The following is a 21,688-nucleotide window of genomic DNA, read 5'->3' as shown; positions in this document are numbered from 1 at the left end:
ATGGAAAGGCGTAAGATTGCTTAGCTTATAATGTCAGCCGCGCGTGGCTGAGATCTCGCTACCAGATTATACCGTCAGAACAGAGCAATGACCATCCAACCTCCTCTATTAGCCAATTTCTCTATTAGACTAAATTGAAAATTTAAAAAGTTGCAAATTTTGATGCTGGAGTTCAAAATTAAATCGGTACCTTTCTGAAAAAATGTTCTGTCCGTAGCAGTAGAGTGTAATAAGTTAAAACTGTAACACATATTCAAAGGCACTTTCAACGTCACCTTTAAACGGTAACAGTGAAACAGCAGCGAAAAACACCTGGTCTCGCTCGTGCTCCTAGAGCCAGGCAGCCCCGCGCCGGCCTGCAGGGCCCAGGGCCCCCGCCCCCGGCGCGGCCTCCGCGGCGGCGCCCGGCCCCGCGCTGCCCGGGGGAGCCCCGCTGCCGCGGCAGCTGCCGCCTCCAGGTACCGTTCGTACTTTTCCGCCGCGTTTCTTCGCGGCAGGCGGGGCCGGAGCCTGCGGGGCGCGGCCTCTCCCCGCGCCGTCGCCGCCTCCGCCCAGACCTCGCCGGCCGTTGGGGCCCCCGGGGGCGGCCGCGACCGGCGGCGCGGGGCCGGGGGCCCGGGCCGCGTCCCGCCCCGGCCGGAGGCGGGCGGCGGGGCGGGGCGGCGGCGGCGGCGGCGCGGGGCGAGGGCCGCCGGGGGCCGCGGGGCGGGCGCGCCGCCGCCGCCGCTCCCGGTGCCTCCGCTCGGGCGGCTCGCGGCGGCGGCGGCGGCGCTCTGCGGCGCTCCCGGCCGGCGGGGCCGGGGCCGGGGCCGGGGCCGGCGGCGCGGCGCCATGGCGAGACCCGGCGCGGCGTGCCCGCCGCCCGCCCGCCGCGTGATGGTGGCGGCGCGGGCGCTGCTCTTCTGGGCGCTGGTGTACAGCTACTGCGCGGCGTGCGCCTGCCTCGCCGCGCTGCGCCTCCTCTGGAGCTTCGGCCGGCGGCCGGGCAGCACCTTCCGCTGGGCGGTGCGGGAGAACCCGCCCGCCTGCCTGCACGACCCCTCCCTGGGCACCCACTGCTACGTCCGCATCAAGGTGAGGGCTCCGCGCGGGGCGGCGGGCGCGGGGCGCCCTGGGCGCGCAGCCACGCGCGCCTGCACGCGTGCTCTCCCCCTGCGTGTGCATGCACGCGTGCTCTCCCCCTGCGTCTGCATGCACGCGCGCTCTCCCCTGCGTGTACACGTGCTTTCCCCTGCATGTACGCGCGCCTGCAGGCGTGCTCTCTCCTGCATGCACATGCAGGTGCGCTCTCCTGTGCATGCACACACACCCACATGTGTGCTCTTCTATGCATGCACACCCGCTTGCATGTGTGCTGACTGGTGCCTGCACCCACACGTGCATGTATGCTGTCCTGTGCAAGCACGCATGCATGTTTGCTCTCCTATGCAGGTACACACATGCATGCATGCTCGTATGCATGCACATTTGTGGGCATACATATAGGCCCACCTGTGCATGCACATGTGTGCGTGCATGCTCTTCTGTGCATGCACACATACGTGTGTGCATGTGTGCTCTCCTGCACATGCACACTGGCCTGCATGCACACTCGTATGCGCACAGGCATGCACGCACATGTTCCTGTGCCCTGCTGCGGCCATCGCTGCTGCGTGCAGGTGGTGGGGCTCTGGCAGAGGCCACGGTGTGCAGTCGCTGCTGCCCTGCGGGCGGGCGCAGAGCCAGCGGTGGGGCTCTGCCCGGCTCTGTAGTGACGCCCTGAGTCAGTGTTTAGGCCGCGCTCACAACTGCAGCCCGGGGAGCGAGTCGTGAGCGCTCCCGCAAACGCAGTGAGTGGGGCTGTGTGAGCTTGCTTCCATCTGTAGCGATGCTTGAGCAAGGAGCGCACCGCACATTTTGTAATGTGCTATTTTTAAAATAAAATGAGCTCTGAGCTCTGACTTTCCTGGGAGCTGTGGAGATTGCCTGGTGCCAAACAAAAACTTAAATTATTAAGGATCCTGGTTTCTCATTATTCCACTGTGCTCTTCTTCCAACATCAGCAGGCAGCATGGGCATGCTTTTTTGCTGTGAAGCTGAATTCTTCTTTTCTATAGCACCACGCAGTAAATGAGTGGGTTGCTGGAGAAGCGAGGGGAACGGCCGCAATGAGGAGCGCGTGGGAGGCCGGTGGAGTTGGTGGTATCACGGCCACGCGCTCCTCTCCGAGATAAGAAACGCCCGTGCCCTTGTGCAGCAGCAGGGCAGCCTGTTGCCCTCTGCACGCCTAGTTCATACAGAGTCCCATGAAACAAGGAAAAAAGACCGCATGTTTCAGCAAAGATGGCAGCGTCCTGTCCCTGCCTGTGGGGGCTGCAGAGGTCGCTGCAGTAACACGGAGGAGGGGGCCGCCGGAGGGGTGGGGGGTGGCACTGGTCCGGGCTTGTGGCGTTTGAACTGTGGCCTGGGCCCCTGGGAAGATGGCGAGATAGCGGGGGCTTGGGGGCACGAGTACTTAAGGAATGGGAGGATAAAGCGTCCAAGTGATGGCTGAATTCGTATGAGTAAAGGCGATGTCCTTAAAAGCAATAAATAGATTGAAATGAAGTCATTGAGGGTCACTTCCTAAAGGGCACCAGCCGAGGGCAGTGGGAGGGAGAGGGGCTTACCAGCTGCTCCCTGCACTGAGGGTCTGAGGCAGGAGTGGGAGAAGTGTCTGGGATCAAAGACAGAAGTGATGCAGGGGATGGCGAAGACAATGTAATGGCCCTAGAATTTACCAAGAAGAGATCATTAAGTACAGAGAAACCTATAGATGCTGGTACCACTAATGTCCACTACCACCAAGTTGGAGGGACTCCAGCTTCACTGGCATCCCAGAGAAGAAATACCAGTATAACTTTGGGCACAACTTAGCAAAAAGTCCCTACTAAATCTGCAGTGAGTATGAAAAAAAGAAAGCAGACGCTCTGTTTTGAGAGCCCTTTCAAGTAGCAAGATGTCAGTTAATGATTTTGTAGCTGGTCAGTGACTTAATGGTGCCAAAGTAGCTCAGAGAATTTGAAGCATCTGTGGCAAGAAGGGCTTGGTTTTCTGTGCATTCGTGATCTTGGACATGGCATAAGCTCTTCATCTATAGGCAAAGGCACGGGTTGGCCATGTTCTTTTTTGCTCCCTTAAGTAGCAGAGACTGCAATCTGTGACATTTGTTCAGGAGATGTATGACCTTTCTTCTTGCAGTTTCCTTCACGTGGTTTTGAAACAGCATGTTATATTTTGTAAGCTAAGTCTTTCCCAACTTGTGTATCCACTTCTGTGCAAGAATTCAATAAACCTGTTAGGTCATAATTTCAGCTTGATAAATTCGGCCAGGTTTGACCTTGAGTTAGCGTAAGCTTGTGCACATCCCTTCATTTCAATGGCGTTTCAGTGTCCAGCCTCCGGACTGCTGGCACTAAGCAACTTGCCTATTGGTAATTCTAATAAGATCCATGTCCATAAAAGGTGTATCAAAAATAATGACTATAGGCAGGGTAGGAAGAACGTGGTCGCGTTAAGACTGTTTTTTTCTGAAGCAAGTCTGAAACCTTGAATAGTAAAAATAAGCAAAAAACACTTACTTTCTGGTTATCTTAATTTTGATCACTTTTGTTTTTTAAAAATTCATGCAGCCTTTTATTATGCCAGATTGCAATGTGATATAGTTTTAAATAGCTGACTATACTATAAATTAGCTTTACTAAGTCTTCCCATCAAGTATATGATGGGTGCCTGTCTGAAAGAAATGTGCCAGCTTCTGGAAGAATCTGCCTTTCCTACGCACCCTTCCCGGTGGTGCTCTCCCAGAAACGTTAGCGTGCTCGTGGCTGAACTGGCACGTAGTCAGCAGAGCTCGTCACGCGTTAAAGCTGGTCCTCCCTGGACGGAGCTGTGGCATCGGGGGGGGGGGGGGACGGGGACACCCAGCTCTGCCACGGTGTAGCAGATCACCTCATCTCAGAAACTCAGACGACTTCAGCTTCAAGGGGAAGCAATACGGGTTTTTGGGGGGGGGGCAATGAACTGTTTCTTGGACTATTGTCTAAACCATACTTACTTTCAAATCCCAGTAGCAGTAACAGTTCTATGCAGCAATAAAAGTGCTGCTTTTTCTTTCCTTTTAGGATTCCGGGTTACGATTCCACTACGTGGCTGCCGGAGAAAGGGGTAAACCGCTCATGCTGCTGCTCCACGGCTTTCCGGAGTTCTGGTAAGACTCCTTGCTTGCTTTGCTTGTGTAAAAGAGGCTGCTTGAGATACCTGGGAGTGGTCATCTCACCTTAGGTACCCAGAGGCATCAGTTGTCTGTAACTATGTTTACGAATAGTATTAAGTTCTAGGAGGGAGCAAATGATTGAAACTGTTTTTAACTGCAGCATCCAGAAAATAATTCCTGCAGCCTAACTCAAAACCAACCATCCTTTTTCCACTGCAAAGCCATTTTTTTCCCCAAGGATGTACACTTTTCTTCATACTTTGGGGAGGAATTGCTTATTTTTAATGAATTTCCTGTTTGGAAAAAACACTTGTGCTGTTATGGTTAAAACTAGGAACCATAGCAGCGGGTGCTAAAATAAGAATCCATCTATATTACATACAGTATGGACTGCTGCATTTGTTAAAAATAATATACATGAAGTTTTAACTGGAGGAGGGGAAGAACTCTAAGTCCTACAGTCTTGTACAGCCTCATTTCAGAATGCTACTCAGGGAAAAAGGCTCTATTATTAGTTCATCATAAGATGAATGATGGCATCTGCAGATACATGAAGATACGCAATGAATCAAAAACAACCCTAAATATTTGTTTACAACAATGGAAAGCAGTCACATGCCTAATGTTTTAACCAAATTGCTTGGGCTGTCATTGCCAGATTTAACCAGTGAAGCACGGTTTACAGAGCTTGCACCTTAAAAATCGATAAGGGAATAGAGGAAGTGGTGATGCCAGTAATGCAGCAAGTAAACAATCCTTTTCCATTCTAAATTCATCTCGGGAGCTAAGCTCCACTGTTGGAGCTGTGGTCTTTCAAGCCGGACTCAAGTCATACCATGTTGATCTGACCCAGGTAAAATAGAGGTCAGTTCTCTTCCCTTAGCAGTTTCCTATAAATACTAAAGGCATTGAGGATGATGGTAAAAAATGGTATTTATTATTTTCAGATAAATTTTCGAGGAAGCAGATTTTTCTAATAATAACTCGTTAACTAATGGGATGAAAAATGTAAACATAGATTAAAATCAGCCAGTTCGATTGGGGGGAGTTTGCATTTTCTATGCAAAAAAATATGCACAGATGCAAAATATCTTGCATAATGTATGTTCTAACACAAAAAGACAGCTGAGGCTACAGATAATTTCCCCTACGGTGGGTGTGATACACAAAATTTAGCATTTTATATACATATTCTACGGAGATTCAGTATATTGTTTCCAAAACTCAGAAAGCCATTTTTACATTTTAGAAGAGTGAGTCACACTTTAAATGACAATTATTATATTATATTAGCTGATGACTCAAATGGAATAATGGAATAATGAATAAGAAAATTGTATATAGGTCATTGCTACCACCAATAGCATAGTTTATATAGCTGTTTTTAAAACCAAAAAAACATGCAAATAGTTTATAAAATAGGCACACTATAAATACTGATGTTGGTTTGTTAGTTTATAAAATAGGCATACTATAAATACTGATGTTGGTTTGTTACTCAGCCTGTGTAGCATTTTATATGCAAGAACTGAGATTATTTTGAGAGCATAAGATAAAATAATCATAGTTTAAGAGCCATTTAAAGCAGTATCAAATTTGTATTGTTTGGCTGGAAAAAGAAATGGATATGTTTCACAGTTACAAATCTTAATTGCCAAATCCTCTGCCTTCAAATGTCTCAAGGTTATAACTAGAAGAACTATAACCAGCCAATACTGACCTTGGTGAGTGATTGTGACTATCTTAAGATGAAAGATCACTTAAGTATATAGTGCACCAGAGCCATTAAGAGCCTTAGATGCCTAAGGATTGAAAATCAATACCAATTTTGTAGCAAGACAATATTAAAATACTTCAAAGTGGGCATAATGTGAGATAGCTGGGTATCTGTATGGATGTGTGTGAGCTGCTGAGTTTTGTACAGTGTGCCTTCCAGAAATAATGTGATCAGAAAATCCTAAAATAGTTTCCATTTTTCAGCCTTATGAAAACAAAGGCATTTACCAATTTTTCCAAATCCTGCTTGTGAAGCAGTTGTCTGAGTAGTATGTTTCATATGTGGTAACAGGAGTTCTGTGAATGCGAATGTAAAACCTACCAGTACAGTCAGACATTTAGTGATTGGCGGACTGTTGTGAAAACAGGATATGGGGATGGCAAGTAGGCATGCTTCTAGAAACAAAAATATTGCTTTTATTTATTTATTTATTTATTGGCCTTGTTGTTTCTTCTTACAGAAATACATATGATAGCTATGACAGTTACCATGGCAAATTCAGCTTCCAAGTCTGTATATAATGACTTTTAAAAATTTCATTCCTGGAGACCTATTGTAAATCTTATATTAGCATTACATGGTACTGAAAAAAAAGGTGATGACTGTTCTATTTACATGAATACAGATTTCTATAATTAAAGAGTGTCATTGCTTATGTTATGTTCAAAAACCCTAATAGACTGGAGGCAAAGCTAAAGTGGAAGAGATAAAGATCTAATATAAACACAGTTTGAATTAAGGTAGAATTCCATGCATCTGACTTACAATAACTGATGATCCAAAAGCTTTATATAATTTATCTGAGATTTTTGAAACAAGGCCAGAAGTAAAAGCTAGATCCAAGCAAAGAGGGATTCAGCCATTGTTGTATTTGCCTAGAAGGTTCATGTTTTTCATATATCTTTGAATTACAGTATAAGAATTTTACTTTCTTGGTACTGGCTAGTCACAGTTTTAATGGATTTCAGTCACAGTTGAAGGTCAGGTAGTTCTTGCAGCATCACGTTTGCCATTTTTGTAGTATTTGAGCTTTATACCATATTCATCCATTCACTGTTTACTGTTACAGAATGAGGAATATCCTAAGCCTTTGCCTGAGTTCTTCATTTTCCATGTCTTTTACTGTCCATAATTTTATCCCTCTTTTCCGTGGAAGCACAAGGAATGAAATGCTTTGTGTAGTACCAACACGTTGAGAGATTGCTCTGGAACAATTCTGATAATTTAGAGACACAGATGAAGTAGTAATAATATAAACCATAGCAGTTGACTAAGTTCATTTGTTATTCCTCATATTTCTTTCTTCAGTTTAATTACTGTATGAATTATCTGACATTCTTTTTCTGAAAAGGAAAAAAAATACCTGTCACTTGAGGCATGCTTCCCTTCTCCATCCTACCCTTCTTTGTATCAGAAGAAGGGGGGGAGAAGTGAAAACCTTTCAGACCATTACTTCTTGATACTGTTGCGGCTGCAAGGATAGAACAGAAGAGTCCTCTGTGTGCTCTGGTTCGTGCTTGCTTCCTTCGCGGCACAGGGAGCACACCAGCTCCAGCAGCGGTGGAAGCAGCCCGGCTCTGGCCGTGTCCCTCCCTGGGCGGCTGCGCTTCCTTGCTGGGGAACTGAGGGAGGGAGCCCAGGGCGACAGGCGCTGCAAAGGACCACCAGCTCGCCACACACAGAGAAGAGGAGCTCATTGCAAACAAAGCCCAGATAACTCAACTATTTGTGAGCAGTAGGATTGACTGTATTTTACTATCATCCTGCTTGACCTTGTAACTCCAACTTTTTTTTCCCCTTTGTTAGGTACTCTTGGCGCCATCAATTGCGGGAATTTAAAAGCGAGTATCGAGTGGTGGCCCTGGATTTGAGAGGCTATGGAGAAACAGATGCTCCTTCTCACAAAGAAAATTACAAGTTAGATTGCCTGATAACAGATATAAAGGACATTTTGGAATCTCTAGGTGCGTTAGTAGAAGACAAACTGCTCAACTCAGACTATTTAACTTTCTGGCAAAAAAACATAAATATCTATCCTTGATTTTAAAAAACTGCATTCTCTTTAATAGCTACACATTATAGCTATCTATCGATACATAGTTAAGGATTCTTATATCTTATGGACTATTATCAATATCAATGAAAAAGATTTGTTTTCAAATCCTGATGTTTATGTCAGTATAAGCAATATGTAAAGACAATTTTCCATCATGAGTTTTAAAAAGAACCTTCTATGTGTGCTGTGAAATCCAGCAGCACAATCCTGTGATCTTTTCTCCTGACTAAAAAGATCTTCACTTACTCCTAACACTTGCACTTAGTGAATACTACTACGGATTAGAGTCTAAAAGCACTTGCAGACAAAAGAATTAAAATCAGGTGAAATTTTTCTGGCACGTACAATATGGAATAAATATGCTGGATTTTGTACAAGTGATGACAGTACATGCACTGTATTAAACAAAAAAAATCCCAAAATATTACTCTTGCACAGTGGTCAGTTCTCTAGAGCTGAATCACTCCGTCTTATATAGCAGTGAGGAGAAAAGAATGGAGAACAAGGGGCGTATTGCTCCCTGTGCCAAATACACTAAGAAACTGCCTGGAACTGAAGCAGGTCTGCAAAATTTGCCCCTCCAGCTCAGCAAGAAGTGAGCTGTTGTGGGGATAAATTGTAGCACCTAGTGAGGATTATTTCTTCTCCATACAAAGAAAAGGAATTAGATTGTCACTCTCTGAATCAGTTTCATTCCCAGGATACTCTTAAGGATAGTGAAAATACTTAATGCATTTCACATAAGGAAATTGTAAAGCAATAAAGCAGTCTTAAGGCTTGAATTTAGGATTTGCTTGTGATGTTTGAATGTTATCAAAAGACTGGGCAGGCAGCCCCACATGGTGTTTACAGTTTCCAACCTTCTCTGGTTGTGTTAATTTCCATGGTAATGCCATAGTTATGCTTGTGAAGTGCTGTCATCATAAAGCAATTTCATAGGGTTTTAAAAAATTCTGGAAAAGATATTTCTGAGGCTTGTTATCTTTGTTCTAAACCCAAGGTAAATTCTTCTGGAGAGCCTGATTATATCAAAAGTGATCAAAGAGACTTCCATTCAAAAGAGGTTTAAAGGTGGTTTGACAACTGTATCCAAATTTCCGTCAGAATTTAAAGAGTTTGGCTTTTACACATTTGACTTGGCACATGTCTGCTCAGTAATGCTATATTCAACGGGGAATGTGATGGTCTCTGACAACATAGTACGTATTCCAGGACTAGTTAAAAATGGAAGGGTCAAGCTTTCAAAAACACAGTCATGATTTTTCTCCCTGTTAGTAGTAAAATTCCTACTTTCATCAGTGGAAGGATGAGTAGGTCAATGCTGAGAACTTTAACAATTGTCATCAAAACAGGATGTGGAGAAGTGCTGTGGGCCTACTAAGTACATATAAATGTGTGCGTGTGTGTATGTATACACATACATTTATATATACGATTCATATATATATAAAATGTAACATATATATTAAAAATGTAGCTATGGTTATTAAGTATAACTCCCACTTTTTGCATAATGATGATGTTTAGTGCTTAGATCACTTCCCATACTTAAACCAGTTCTTACAGATCATTTTTGTTCAGGAGGGGCTCAGATCTCAGTCCTTCTGCCTGCAGTTTCAGACTCCAAACTCTCCAAACATGACAAGTTTGCATGCATTATAATGACTGCAAGTTGAATTGTGTATTTCACCCTGCATTGGCTGAGATGTGAACAGTGTGGCCATTTGGATACATCAATGTCTTTAGTTTGACATTGAGTTAGTATGATTAAAGTGTAATCAAAGCCAAATTAAATAGTTTTAATTGTGTGTTAAAATTTTAACTATAACAGTGCACTAATTTTTTTGGCCATTAGTAATGGAAGCAGTGCAGTATGAAATAACTATGTTAACAAATGTGCTGAACCACCTGTTTTACCTATCAGTCATTGTATGTGATAATTTATATGGATAAAAATGTCACTGAAATAAAGTCCAAATCTGTGTTTATGTGGCAGGATACAACAAGTGTGTGTTGATTGGTCATGACTGGGGAGGAATGATCGCTTGGTTAGTGGCTATCTGTTACCCAGAAATGGTGACTAAACTGATTGTGGTTAATTTCCCTCATCCTTCTGTGTTTACAGGTGAGTTTTATAGTAGTCTTATGTTAATCCAGAACATTTGTATTTTCATTAAGATTGTGTCTGCTTTGAGGGGACTTGAAGAGGAACAAACTACTTGCTTTTAGTAACATATTCAGCAGATAAGTTACCAGTATTCAGTGCCTCTCACAAACTGGACTGTATTTCATGAAATATTAATGTATCAAATATTTTAATTTTGGAAACAATTTATTGTAGGAAGTGGGAGAACTTGCAAGCAAACGTACTGATTTTTTTGTTAATCCTTGAAGGTCCAGAAACCTAATTTTCTTATACATGAATCTCTTTTACACCATTCTGACAGGATAAAGTTCCCTGAACGTGGGTATATATTGCATTACATATAGGTTAAGGCTTCACTGGATTATTAGAACTTTATAAAACAGCCTCTGTATGAATGAGAGTCAGATTTTTAGAATTTAATCCTGATTTAGGTGACAAGTGAAACTTTATGATCTTGTAAAATATTCATTGGAACAAGACAACCCTTCCAGGCTATTTGCTAGAGGCTCAGGAACATACTAGCAGTGAGATGAAGCAAGGATTTAGGTACACTAGTAGAATTTGTGATGTGATAGGCTTTGAGTTTGTCTATTACCCAGAGTTACAAAAAATTTCACGGGGATTAGATCTACATTCTCTATTTAAAATTACAGTAATATCTCACTAATTTTAATTTCTTCAATTGCTGACCTCATCCTTTTTCCATTAAGATACTTAAGAATATTCAATGAGGCTTTAATTTTCATCTCAACTGAATGCAAACGTGACCTTCCGTGGTGTAAGGTCACTTGGAATCAAACCATGCACACTTACTGCTCTCACAATGTTCTTGGCCACCTTTCTAAGACATTAAAGAACATTTTGATGGGTCATTAAACCTCACTTACCACAGAAATCTGTCCTCCACCACTGGAGCAAGCAGGAGCTTTTACAGTATCTTCCCTGAGAGCAGGAGCCAGCCTGTATAGAAGCAAAATACATTTTACTATAGGCTTTCTTAGTATTTGTTTGCATACTTGTTAAAGTACAACATCTGTTCTGTAGCTTGAGACAGTGTCCCTGGATCAAATTTGTTCTGCTGTGGAAAATACACTGCTTATAAATTGTCCGTTCTGCTTGTAATTATTACCATATTCTTTACTATGATAGAAGATCCTTTTTTTATTTATACATTTAATTCCCTAGTAAGAGTTAAAATACTCTCTGCCACTCCTAAGGGATTACTGTACTTCTTATTGTACATCTCGCTTACTTGAAATTGCTTGATCTTCGGTCTTGTGCCTTACATATCACTAATTTGCACAAACTATAATCACTTAGTCACTTAATGCATGTCATTTCTTGTTTTTAACTGATAGCAATTACAATACTAGATTTTTGATATTTTCTTCCTTACGGTTTCTGTCTCAGATTTCTTGACTTCCCACTGCATTCATATGTCCTAACATCAAAGGACTGGTAAGAGTTCTGTTTATTAGTTGTGCTCTGCAGTGAGGTGGGGAAGTCTGCCTGTTAGAAAATGGTGAGGTAGCTTTTTTCAGTATTGAAGAGATATCTGTAGTCCTCCCTGCAAAATTAAAACGTGAAACAAAAACTTTAGGTATCAGGCAATACCATTACATGTTAGCTTACTAACACCCTAGTAAACATATTGGTAACATACGAATGCAGAAAAGTCAAGTGAGCGGTGCTGATGATGGTCCATCAAAGGAAAAATATAATGGCTGATGCAATTTAAGAACGTACGAGGTATGAATGTTTAGAAGACAGCTGAGACTTAAATTTGTTTTGTTTTAAAACCAGTTTTCATTCACTGGCAGAGTTAATATGTCAGAGTTGTCTCCTATTTAGCGAATTAAATGTTGCCTTCCTGAGTTTGCATCCGTAAAAGACAGGTTCTAGACTTTTACCCAGTATCTGCCTACGTTCTGTGCTTGCTCCTAGGCAGTTAGATATCTGAATGTCACTGTTGGCTCTTGCAACTCACTGGAGACACAAAATTACAATTTCAAAAAAGAGAGACTTAATGTAAATTCAGCTACATCATTTTCTTTTGTTATATATGTCTTCAATGTCTTTCAAAAGTCACGCTCTGTAATCTTGATTATGGTTCTTGAAATTGCCAAGAAAGAAGACTGCTAGAAAAACTGCGTCCTTTCTTGAGCAGGATTGATGCTGTCTTTAGCAATGTAAATGGATTATCATCTACGGATTTCAGTGCATCACATTTTTGATAGGAGAAAAACTTAAAGACAGAAGAAACACTTGAATTTATGTCTTTGTTATTCCACAGATGAAAAAATGGTTTGGACTAGTAGCACAAATAGAACTTTAAGTGAAAACTTAACCAAGCTATGAAACCCTTCAGTGTCACTGCTCTCACCTGATCTTTGGCAGGTTTCTGTTTTGCCCTCTATTTCTGTTAACACATAAAATAAAAGTAGTATGTTTTAATAGCCACATCATATACTTACTCCTGAAACAATAATCATCTTTTGTCACATAGCATGTTCTAACGTAATACTTTTAAAACATTCCTTTAAGTTTAAAAAGTAGTGATATTAACAGTAATTTTGTTTGAGTCATCAGTTTTCATTTTTAATTCATGGGCATTTTTGTTTCAGAATACATTCTACGACATCCATCACAATTGATTAAATCTGGTTACTACTTCTTTTTCCAAATGCCATGGTTTCCTGAATTCATGTTTACAGTAAATGATTTCAAGGTGAGCAAAATGAGTGCTCTTGTTTATATATTGAACTGTGAGTGATGGAACAATTGCCACCTACGTTGATCCTTTCTGGTGTTACTATATAACTATAGTTACTGGAGAAAAATAAGGTGTTTTCTGTTTTTCCTTCAGCTCTGTGTGTTTCTTTTAGGGTAGTGGACTATTAAACAGACTAATACACATGCAGATAGAAGTATTTAGTACTCTCCGTGTAGGATTCACTCTTGCTTTTGCATTTTGGGCAGGTGCTTAGGTATGTACTTCCAACCTACAGGACTGTAGTGCATTTCTCCTCCTAGGCAGTCAGCTGGTTGCATATTACTTGTGTCCATGCCCGTGGGACGCATTTGGTGCCTGGGGAGCTCCTCCTGACTTTGCAGAAGCTCCTGTGTGCAGCAGGACATCCCTGTCCCTCTGCCTGACACAGGGCAGGCAGGCCGGGAATCTGATTATCAAACTCTGCCAGGTGATTCATTCTGCCTGAGTAACCAGCAGGGCCAATATCTTGTGTAACCTTAAAAAACAAATACAGATATAAGGAAAGGGAGAAAGCACCTAAAGGCTTGCATCCTCCTCCACGTATACAGGCTAGTACAGAGCTCCCAGTGGTGCTACAGCCTGGGGGCATCCTGTCTCATTCTCCCTCCCGCGCTCTCGGCTGCTGGGGTCCATCTCCAGGACAAATCTGTGCATTAAACTTGCCTTTGCCTGTCACAGGTGACGGGAGAGGACCCAGAACTGAGAAACTTGGCAATGTGGGTATTGGTCTGTACTTTATTCTTCTGAAGTAAATTATACCAGAGATAAGTATATTGTATGCTTTACTTATGACTCTCTAAGAACATTTGAACCATTCATTATATTCCAAAATGTATAGATAGGTTTTAGAAAGATGTGTCCTGTTGAAGGAGAGAAATAGCCTTTTCTAGATATCTTAGGTCATGGCTTTTTATTTTTCATTTTCTAGGTTCTGAAAAATTTATTTACCAGCCAGGCCACTGGAATTGGAAGGAAAGGCTGCAGATTAACAGCAGAGGATATTGAAGCTTATCTCTATATCTTTTCACAACCTGGAGCATTAACTGGACCCATTAACCATTACAGAAATATTTTCAGGTCAGTATAACATTCTGAAACCAGGAAAAATATTTTAGAGACCTCTGGAGGCCAAAACTGTTATTGTATCTTCTGCTACTAAGGTAGGAAGGAAAAAGGCAAATCTGTTCCTGAAGTCTGAACAGCTAACAAATGCAGTCAGTGTCAGGCAGTGTGAAGCAAAGTGAATTATGTGGCATATCCACAGAAGAAAGTGAAACAACCAGTGTGCTGATGAGGAAAATCTTTGTTTCAAAATTTAAGAAAACAAAAGAAGACCCTTCCTCATTCACAGAACTCAAGGCAATCACAAAAATCCATCCCTAAATGACAGTCAGTTAATGTCAATTAATTGTTTGTTTTATGATTCATATTATATAATAAGCTCGATGAAGAACAATGGGATCCAAGTAAGTTTCCCTCACTTTTCTTTATCATTTTATGAAACCATGTCTCTCTCTAATTTTTTCATGTTTGGACTGGCTTTTATGAAAGGTGATTAGCTGATTTTTTTGGTAGTTAACCCTAAAGGAAAAAAAAACTATGTTTTTTCTTCTTGTCTTGCATAGGTCTCATCAGACTCAATGACAGCAGTGAGCATATATAGCAGGGAGCATGTACAGCTAAAAGATAGAATATCATGATAGGAAACAATTTTGCAAGCTTAATATTAATTTTATTTTTCTCCAGCAGTTTTCTAATGATTTTCAGTGTCTTGGAAAGAGTTGGCTTGGCTTTAAAGACTGACGCCCACTTTTTATCCACTAAAAACTTTGCGGGCCAGGAGGTCTTGTCTTCTGCATGTACTCTACTCATGATTTGTGGCCCTAACTTTAAGGAATACCCCAAAAGGAGTGGGTTTGAACTCTTTATTCCCTCACCGCCTCCAGTCTTCAGTAGTGCTAAGTCTCCTGCATGCTTCTCTAATGACAAGCAAGCTTCCCAGTGTTCTTAATAATGCTAATTCTTTTCTTCCTCTGAACTCAAGCAGTAGATTACAGAAGCAAATTAACTTTTCATTTTTCCTAGCCCAATTTAGTGCCACCCTTTTGGCTCTTTCTGTGCCTTCCATGTTGTCACTGTGCAGGAGAACAATCAACAGGGAAATAGAGATAGAAAAACAGCGATCTGAGCTAGATGCTTCTTGTACAGCTTAAGAGACAAAACTGGAAAGAGGAAGTAGAGAGGTGATTTATTTTCTTCTAAACAAGAGAACACTAAGTGCAGACACCAATGGGAAAAAAAGAGTGGCTATGCTTGTAGCAATATACTTATTTAAAACTGTGCAGGGAGCAGCTGATGCCATCAGCTGGGAAGCCCCAGGGCGGCGGGAGCTGAGAGGCAGCGTGGCTGCTCTGGCCACGGAGCTGCACTGCAGGAGCCTCTAGGGTAGAGCTAAGGAGGAGCTACAGAAGCACCAGTCTCCTGAGCATTGTTCCTTACAGTTGCCACAGCACCTCACATCAGCGAGTGAGCCCATGAACCAGATGCTTCTCTGACAGTAACAGTGAAATATTTGTGTTTGTTGATAGCTGAATTGCTGTGGGATTCAGAGGAGATGAGTGCAACAGTTGCACATGCTAAAGCTATTGTTTCAGACCTTCTTCAAGCTCAAGACAAAAGTCTGATATCAGTTATTAATCAGAAAGTATCTTCATAGAGCTATTAACTCATGTGTGTGCTTGTGAGTGTACACACTACTTGGTTTATTTTTCTCATGAAAGCATAACTGTACTGAATTTGGAGGAGGCCGTTTTAGGTGACATCAGCCACAGTGCAGCAGGCTTTGGACTAGAAGAAAAGACTGGTGTTCAGCTCACTTGGTTCTTTCTCCAATTCTGATGGTCACGTCAGGATGTGAATCATTAAATACTAAAACTGGATTGAAGTTTTCACTTCTTCTCACGTAAGCCATTGAGCAGCATTTAGATTCTGATGATTTGTATTCACCAAACCTCCCAGTGGGCTGCCCCTGGTGACCTGCATGTTAAAGGCTTCAGCTCATTACTGTCCAACTGTCCACCTCAAGTATTGGGTTCTTCAGAGCTTAATTCTACTGGAAAGTTACCATCTAGTTCCTACTAGAAATCATCTAGTTCCATCCATCCATCCATCCATCCATCACTAACACATTTTTGTATAGCAAATTCTAGCATAGCAGGAATTCCGTAATCTATCATTTAGATGCAAACACCTTTGGAATTACACTCAGAAAGCTTTTGTCTCACACGTGATTAAAAGACAGATAAACAGTTGAAGTTTGAATTTTCTTCTGACAGCATTTTTAAAAAAATGGGATTACTGTTATAGTAGTTAGGAAATACTTTAGTAGTACAGAAGAATTGCTGGTCAGCAGTACTGTATAGAAGGTTTGAGTCTGTTTTTCAAAACTGGTATTTCCCTTTCTAAATGTGAAATTTGCATGTTAATTCTTGTTAGAAGATATTTCCAGAACTTCAGACACAATGTAATGTTCCATACTCCAGACTGAAAAGAAATGCGTGCCTCATAGGCAAAGAAAAATGACAAATAAATGTTTTATCTATGTGTGTAAAAAGCCCAGTTGAGTTTTCGTAAGCAAGACTACAAATTTTGCACAGCACTTAGTTACAAGAGAATAGTAGTAAACTGTATAGTAGTGAAAAATATATATACAGTATAAATAGTGAAGAAATCCGGGATACTTAGAAAGTTAAGAGGTAAAGAGATTAGTCTAAGTATACTAAATGCACTGAATCAGATCATCAGATTATCAGTTTTAACAATGATACTACGAATAAGCTGTGGTTCAGTGTGTTTGGTCAGTTAGTCTGAAAAATGAGATCTAAATCCACTACTACAAAAACCACTTTGAATTTTCCTAGTTCACCATTCAAACCTGAGAGAGCACATATTGTTTTACCTTTGCTTCTGATACATTCAGTCTGATTAGAATATTAGCTCAAAAAGAAAAAGTCAAACTTTTAATTTTAATTATATGACTGCTTTTCTAGGTTAGCAATCTTTCTTAAGAATATAGTGATTTTTCAGGAAATACTGTCTTTATAACAGTCTTTAAATATGTAAGAGACTATTGCACAGGAAAAGAGAATAATCCATTCTCTGTATTCCTGCTGGATAAGATGAGCAATGGTTTTAAATTTCCACAAGAAAGGTTCATAGTAGACATTAGAAAAAACTTTCTAATGGTAAGAAGCGGGAAGGACGGGTGTAGCACTGAGTTATGGAATTGCCATCTTGGAAGACCTTAGAGAAAAAGCAAGATAAATATCTTCTGCAGGTTGAGTCCACTTTAGGGGAAGAGAATGATTTTTCTAGTTTCTGCCACTCAGTAGCTATGATTTTATGTTTCTTTAAGAAACAAACACAATGATGGGAAATGAGCCCATTTATGTTAGAAAACTTGCAGTCCGTCATAAATAATTTTGTCTATATGTCTTTTGCTTAATAATAGTATTTATCAGAATAAAAAAGAGCTGAAAACTGCCATTTTGCTAGAAAAATCAATCACTATTATATTCATCAATAGCTATAAAATCCTGCAATATTTTTCCCTTTTAAGTTCCTCAACCAGTAATTCACACTGCAATGTGATGCATTAGAATATAGCCTATCAAGTATATATATAAAGTGCTATTTTACCTCTGCTTGGTATATACTTTCTCCATGAGGGAATACAGTATGCAATTCAGGTTAGTGCCAGCACCACACAAAGTAGTTGTTCAATGCCTTATGCAGAGAAAGCGTTAAGAAATTTGGAGATTCAGCCTAGTAAATGCTTATCAATATATAATTGTCAAAACTAAATTATGATTTAAAGTGACCATTTATTAAAAACAAAAGCTCTGGACTGTGATGTTGAGGTTTGAAAGAGATTATTACTGTGCCAATTTTTAGGGAACAGTTTTATTTCACTGCATGCAGATTTAGGTATGCAAGTTCAAGGCCTTCAAAAAGATACTGTATCTGTCTGTGCTGGGAACTTTGATGCATTTTGAATGTTTTTATGAATCTCCTAGAAGAGTGAATGTAACTGACTTCAGTTCAGCACTGCAGACATCAATGTCCTACTGAAAGTTTTTTCTATAAATGCTTTTACTTTTAGCCATACTGCTCCATATTTAATTTTGAGCAGATCTGAGACACTGTAGCTGATACCTTCCATCATGTGCTTTAAAAAGGCAATAAAATAACAGCCTGCCATCTTCCTGGACAAACAACCTTTTTTTTTGGAAAAGCACTTTGGCCGGTCAGGTAGTAGAATGCCTTGAACACTGTATTCTAACTGTGATTCAAAGCATCCTATTTCATTAAAAGCTACTTAGAGTAAATAATACAGGTTCAAAAATTTGCCATAGCATTCATTAACCAATGAAAAGCTACTGATCTACAAAACTCTGGCCATGTTATTCTGCATGCCCTTTTGCAGAGATCATGGGGCTCCTGAGCTGGCATCACGAGGAAGCATCACTCATGTTCCAAAAATAAGCCCTCTGTTTACAACCAGTTGCTGATACAGACATGTTACAGTAAAAGTTTCTTCTTACAATGTTACTGTCCTTAAAAACAATTAAAGGACTTTGATTCACATGAGTGGTGGTTTTTTTTTGGTATTGTAGAAGATACCTTGGAACCTGGAAAGCTTGCAATAAGTTACTGTATGTTTATTTCAAAAGCTAAGTCGACTAAATCTGGCTTTGTTGTTTTTTAAAAAACAAGACTAAACTCAGTGTATTTTGTTTTTAAAGTTGCCTACCTCTGCAACACCATGAAGTCATCATGCCAACCCTGCTGTTATGGGGAGAAAGAGATGCGTTTATGGAAGTTGAGATGGCAGAAATTACACGGATTTATGTTAAAAATCACTTCAGATTAACTATTTTGTCTGAAGCCAGTCATTGGCTCCAGCAGGATCAACCTGACATAGTGAACAAGTTGATATGGACCTTTCTGAAGGAAGAGACAACAAGAAAAAGAGAATGACTGTACATGTTTTAAGGGGTCTGCATAGCAGCTCTTCAGATTTAAAAACTAATTGTTATCAGGGCCATATTTCCAACCTGCCTTCTGTTTTCAGCTCTTGTTAGAGAAAAGTGTTTTCAATGTACTGTACATTTGGACACCAATGGTTCTGCTAAAAGAAGTGAGTATGAGAATATATGATACCAACATTGGTTTTACCTGTATACTTGTATTTTGCACATAAAACATCTGCCTTAAGATATATGTATTTGTACAGAAAGGAAGTCACGGGAAGTTGCTTGGTTTTGTTTTTTCACTTGCTCTACAGTTTCAATGTGTGGTGCCTTTTACAAATTTATAATTGGACAATGGAGTGGTGCCATACAGAAAGGAAGCTATGAGTTTTCATTCTAGATTCGCCTGAATTTTTTTACTGTATTTTACCATTAAAACACTAACTCTTTTTATTATCTATATTTTAGCAGAGTGATTGAAAAATTTCTGGGCACATTTCTAGTCTTCAGGTGAACAATGATACATATCTTGTTGTATTGTTGAATGCAGCTGCTTTGTGCAATGTGTTTTTGCTGACTGAAAAATGGGAACCTGTACACTCAACACATCTGGACAAGAAGAACAGAAAATTAAGATCTATACTCATGTATCAAATCCACCTCTGTCTAATAAAATGCAACTTACATTATGCCCTTTCTCTGACTCCTTATGGAGAGATTTCTTGCTGATGCTAAGAATGAGGTTTGAAAAGCTGAAGTGTCTGTCCACTGTATAGCTTTCCTAATGCTGTGATTGTTGTAGTTGCTTGGAAATAAAGCCCCATTGTTGGCGTTATCCGTCCTATGTTAGCAACTTCTGTTCTTGCCTCCAAGAACTGCTGCCAAATTGCTGTGTTTATAGGAGGAAGAGACACAACGATTATGAAAGCAGAGGGTAGAATTAACTTGGATGTGATAGGCGGGGAGAAGAAAATTGGATGCTACCAACAAAGAAAAAAGCATGACATGGGAGTCCCCAGAAGAGGTGAGTCCCCTGCCTGTGCGACCTCCCAAGGCTCCTTCTCCACCTGCAGCTCTGCAACTGCAGAACAAGTGTAGTGCCCTGGGAACAGATGAGCCTGAACCAAGCGTCCACACCACAAGCAGGGGACAACTGAGAGGTATTGGAGACTCCCAAGGAGCCTGCTCCCAGGCATGCCATGTCATTCAAGCCAAAGTCTCACGCAGGTTGCGAGCACAGCTTCTGCTGACTTCTCCCTAGCCTGTGCTATCAGCTAAGTATTAGCTCTTGACTAAGCAGACTTGATCTGCTTCCTTTCCTGTGATTCATGTGATTTAAGGAAGGGTCCCCTCAGGATGGTGATAATGATATTAATCTTGCCTTTTCCATCCATGGATGATACCTGACTTGCGAGGATGATCTTCCCCAAAATGTTTTCAACATTTATAGACTTCAGTGGTCACAGGCTTCTTTTACTACACATACTTGCATTGGAGAGTGGCTTCACAGATGCTACTATGAACTGTCAAGCAGAATCCTCCCTTAAGTGTCAAAGATAATCCACATCACCATTATCTATCTTTCTTTGTCATTCCCCATAGCAACACAGTTTAATTTGTCTCCACTTTACAGGAAGGAGAACAAGACATTTTTCGGATGCTTCAAAAATATCCTGTGTACAATGTTTTTAAGAAAACATTCCTCACGGTCTTCCATAGAAGAACTTTCCTGCTCCCCAAAGCTGAGGTGCACGGTCTCCCTTCCGGCTTTCTGATCAATGTGAGAAGTAAGGTGTTTGTACATCTCAAACAGTGCCACAAGCAATATAAAACATTTCTAATGAGAAAAGGGGCATCTGTAGTTACTTGTAAGTGGGAACATAATATAAAAGCTGCTTTGATGAAGGGGGAGAGGTTGATGTCCTTGTCAGTGCTGGCAAGTCAGTAACTGCAGGAGGCTGAGTCCAGTTTGCAAGAACTGGACTCCAGGACTATTCCTGGCAGCAAGTTCAACAAAGTTGGACCAGAAGTGTTCATCCCTGTTTAGATGCAGTTGGCACAAACATGAAAGGGGAAGCGAGACCTTTTTTCTTTTTTAGTAGAGGCCTTTTGTCCAAAGTCGGCTCCTCTGCTGCAGCACAGTATCACATATGACGACTGTGAAGAGCAGGAATTTGCAGTTAAAGACTGTAACTTAAAAGATCTTCTGTTTGAAGGTAAACCCAGGTTTGAACACCAGCCTCACACTTAAATGTTCTGCTGAAAGAAAAAAACACTTTAATCTCTTTGTGCCCTAGCAATAAACTTGAGAAAACTCGTCTCAGAAGGATGTCATAAGGCTATTTCTATTGTCTGCGGGGCAGTGAGTTCAACTGCTCGGTAAGAAATCCCTCGCTGGGCTGCGAGAGCTTTACTGAAGGGCTGGGGAGCCCCTGGCCTGCCGGGGGCCCTGGCCTGCGGGGAGCCCCGGGCCTGCGGGGAGCCCAGGGCCTGCCAGGCCTCGTTTCTTCTCCCCTTTGCAGGCAGTTCCCCCTTGCTGCTTCCATGAGAGTTACCGGTAGGCGGACACGTAACCGGTAATAATGGAAAGCCTTATTCTGTTTTTGAAACCGCCTGTGCCTTTGCCATGGTAACCGTGAGGGTAAGCACAGCAGATGACGTGAACCCCCC

The 21,688-nt window shown here is 41.5% G+C and overlaps 1 protein-coding gene and 1 long non-coding RNA gene across 2 annotated transcripts in view; one reads left to right on the top strand and one right to left on the bottom strand.

The window, feature by feature from the left end:
- The first annotated feature begins 534 nt into the window (after positions 1–534).
- Positions 535–19,853, top strand: EPHX4 (epoxide hydrolase 4). Its single transcript, XM_026116467.2, has 7 exons — positions 535–1,074; positions 4,143–4,228; positions 7,818–7,975; positions 10,064–10,192; positions 12,838–12,941; positions 13,915–14,063; positions 18,791–19,853. Exons 1-7 carry the CDS (start codon positions 832–834, stop codon positions 19,023–19,025), a joined length of 1,104 nt encoding a protein of 367 aa, XP_025972252.1. The 5' UTR covers positions 535–831; the 3' UTR covers positions 19,026–19,853.
- LOC135329041 (uncharacterized) overlaps positions 6,447–21,688 on the bottom strand; it is a 66,918-nt gene continuing 51,676 nt past the window's right edge. The window contains exons 3-4 of the long non-coding RNA XR_010390200.1: positions 11,101–11,173; positions 6,447–7,354 (exon numbers count right to left, since the gene is read on the bottom strand). This is a non-coding gene — a long non-coding RNA (uncharacterized LOC135329041). The remainder of the gene's footprint in view (positions 7,355–11,100; positions 11,174–21,688) is intronic.

This window comes from Dromaius novaehollandiae, chromosome 8 (genome assembly GCF_036370855.1).
Source record: "Dromaius novaehollandiae isolate bDroNov1 chromosome 8, bDroNov1.hap1, whole genome shotgun sequence".
Lineage (NCBI taxonomy): Eukaryota > Metazoa > Chordata > Aves > Casuariiformes > Dromaiidae > Dromaius > Dromaius novaehollandiae.
This window is presented reverse-complemented; position numbering and strand designations above follow the sequence as displayed.

Excerpts from the sequence above, each read along its gene's own strand:
- EPHX4 (XM_026116467.2), top strand. The coding sequence starts at position 832 with ATGGCGAGACCCGGCGCGGCGTGCCCGCCGCCCGCCCGCCGCGTGATG. Across the intron at positions 1,075-4,142 it reads ACTGCTACGTCCGCATCAAG|GATTCCGGGTTACGATTCCA; the intron begins GTGAGGGCTCCG and ends CTTTCCTTTTAG. Across the intron at positions 7,976-10,063 it reads GGACATTTTGGAATCTCTAG|GATACAACAAGTGTGTGTTG; the intron begins GTGCGTTAGTAG and ends TTTATGTGGCAG.